The sequence below is a fragment of the Berghia stephanieae genome, chromosome 2 (genome assembly GCF_034508935.2).
Source record: "Berghia stephanieae isolate SIO BIC M18660-M18661 chromosome 2, UCSD_Bste_1.3, whole genome shotgun sequence".
Lineage (NCBI taxonomy): Eukaryota > Metazoa > Mollusca > Gastropoda > Nudibranchia > Aeolidiidae > Berghia > Berghia stephanieae.
Window position 1 is genome coordinate 29,624,598 of NC_088361.1, and position 2,500 is coordinate 29,627,097.

Here is a 2,500-nt window from a genome sequence, read left to right on the forward strand (position 1 = left end):
CATCAACAAACTTCTCGTATTCCACAAAGCACAAGACGGAAAACTCGAAATTCCAACCAGCCATCTGAAACAGAACAACAGCAAAACAAGAAACTCAGCATTTAATTTTGAAATTCCCCACTAAAAAACAAACCATCATCTTTACTCTTTCTTCCCCTCCACCATCCGACTTTAAAACTCCCTACCAACCATTTATAAACAACCCCTTTCAACTGATGACTTCAAAAATCGCTCCCTGCTTCCCTCTAAAACCCATTACCGAAAAGACGGCCATACAATCTTCAGCCTGAAGCTTTGGCCTAGAAGAAGAAGAGAAGAGACAAACAGGTTTGTCGTCCATTAAGTAAGTGCGTTCTCAACCAGAATAAATAAGTCCAACGTGCATAGAGCATAAAAAGTGCATTTAAAAAGCGCTTATCTACGTCAAATCCCTTGTTTTATCCGCATTGCGTCCAATTATTTTTTAATCTCCTGATAATAAACACACTTGATGAGACATGCTATCTCTGTGTTTGTCACTACCGGTGTATTTTCCGGATCAAAGCAATGCTGTTTTACACTGGGGAGACCTCTGAATTCAAACGAGGTAACAGTGAGTAGATGCCTTTCCCTTGAGCATACTATCGAGTTGTCTAATCGCCGAGTTAAATCTGACCTCGTTCAGTTTCTGTGAAGAGTTCATGACAGTACCCTTACACCACAGGGACCGCCCTTAATGGATCACCGCCTTGATGTATGTTTATATACAGTGGTGGGGGCGCTAGTGCTCGGTTGACCGTCACAAGACCATCCCGGAAAGCCAGTCGATCTCGGGCACCTAACGTCGGTCTGACGTGGTAAGCACGAACGGAATGGTGATCCAACCCGGCGCCCGAATAGAGACTCAACCCCCCCCCCCCCCCCCTATCCCGGGCATTCGGCAGGTAAGCCGCTTCACAGCCGATGCTTACCTGACACTCATATTCTGGCTAACCACCGCTAGCCGGACACCCCTCCATTCTGTTATCCCACCCTCTAAATAGTCTCAACCTCAAGCGGTAAGGCGGACCAACATAAGGCCAGACGCAAAGCAAGGTCGGCGGCTACATCCGTGGAACTCTGGCTTTGCGGGCAAGGACGTACTAGAGATACGGCTCCTTTTGGGGCAGAGTACGAGTCAACGGCCCAATGGAATGAGAGCGCGGCACCTCTTTGCTGGATCATGGAAGAAGGCGTACGAGGCTCAATCGTGGCAAAACCTAGTAGGTAGGAAATGTACGAGACCTAGATGTGGGAACATAGCACCTCCTGTGAGGATGCCCGTGACTCGGACCAAGGGTGTAGCCGGAGTGGGAACCAAGTCTCCTAGCAGGTAGCAACAGGAGTAATTGGACCCAGACGACCCCACTTGCGTAAACGTGGTTGGGAAGGTTTAGGCCGCTGCATCCTGCCTGGTCGCCGGTGCAGGCACAGACTGGACTCTGTATCCAGGTCCGCAGATGACAGCGTATTTGCACTCGGTGTTGTAAGACAGTACGACCCTGTGCTGTTTGAGACTAAGCCGGGTGTGCCGAAGACTAGCCCATTAGCGGGGTTCATCTATGGGCGGCGGAGATCCGATGTAAGGTCTAGCGGACTATATGTAAAACCTGGATAATAAAGGTGTGGGTAGTGGGAGCCAATAGCTGCTGCTACCTCAGTGACATTGCGTCTAATCACTTCATACTATTCCTTCTCTCCCATTCCTTCCATTCCCACCCACCCATCATTTCTTCTTCCTCTTCTTTTTCCTCATCTCCCTGTCCCTCATCCTCCTCTTGATCCTCTCTTGTTTCCCCGACTCATCCTTTTTTTTACTTTTCATATTACCCTTCCGCCCACCTCAACAACTTTTTCTTCATTGTATAATTTACTGATAATTATACTTATACAAACATGCCATTCCTGTTTTTAAAATTCGTTTTTACTACTAATCATAAACAGTGGAATCCTGATAAAGCTAGCACTGTCGGGCCAGAAATAATAGTTGACTAAGCAAGGTTGACTTTATCCATTGTCATTCGAACATACTTTACATGAGAACAAAAAAATTGGGATCTACAAGATGTTTGACAGTGGTGACTTTATACGGATTCCACGCAAGAACGAAATAGAATCAGATGAAAAGGAAAATGTGTTGCTAGAGCACATCTCGATTGAGAAGGGCAATTAATTGACTGACATAAAGGGCAAATTGATCATTTAATAAGTATAATCATCGTTATGTTGGTTACTTCTTTTTCTTTTTAGAACTTTAAATTTTCAAGTTGACAGGTTTCATTTTGTTTTATCACCCAAATTTCGTTTTTAATGGCTCTCTAGGTGGAGTTTGACGTACCTGTTCGACTGTCCAGTATCCACATCTACGAGACTTATAACCCCGGGGCTGTGGTCAAGCTGCAAGGCAGAGAATCCACCGGACCATGGACATTGCTGTGGCAAACTGACCACCCAACACAGGTCCAAGAGAGCAGGATATTCT

The 2,500-nt window shown here is 46.0% G+C and overlaps 1 protein-coding gene across 1 annotated transcript in view; it reads left to right on the plus strand.

Moving 5' to 3' along the window:
- Nucleotides 1-2,500, plus strand: part of LOC144964668 (uncharacterized) — a 24,874-nt gene that overhangs the window by 7,093 nt on the left and 15,281 nt on the right. The window contains exon 4 of the mRNA XM_078899169.1: nucleotides 2,341-2,500. This exon is cut by the window's right edge and continues 14 nt beyond it. Coding sequence (XP_078755295.1) covers nucleotides 2,341-2,500 — 160 coding nt within the window. The remainder of the gene's footprint in view (nucleotides 1-2,340) is intronic.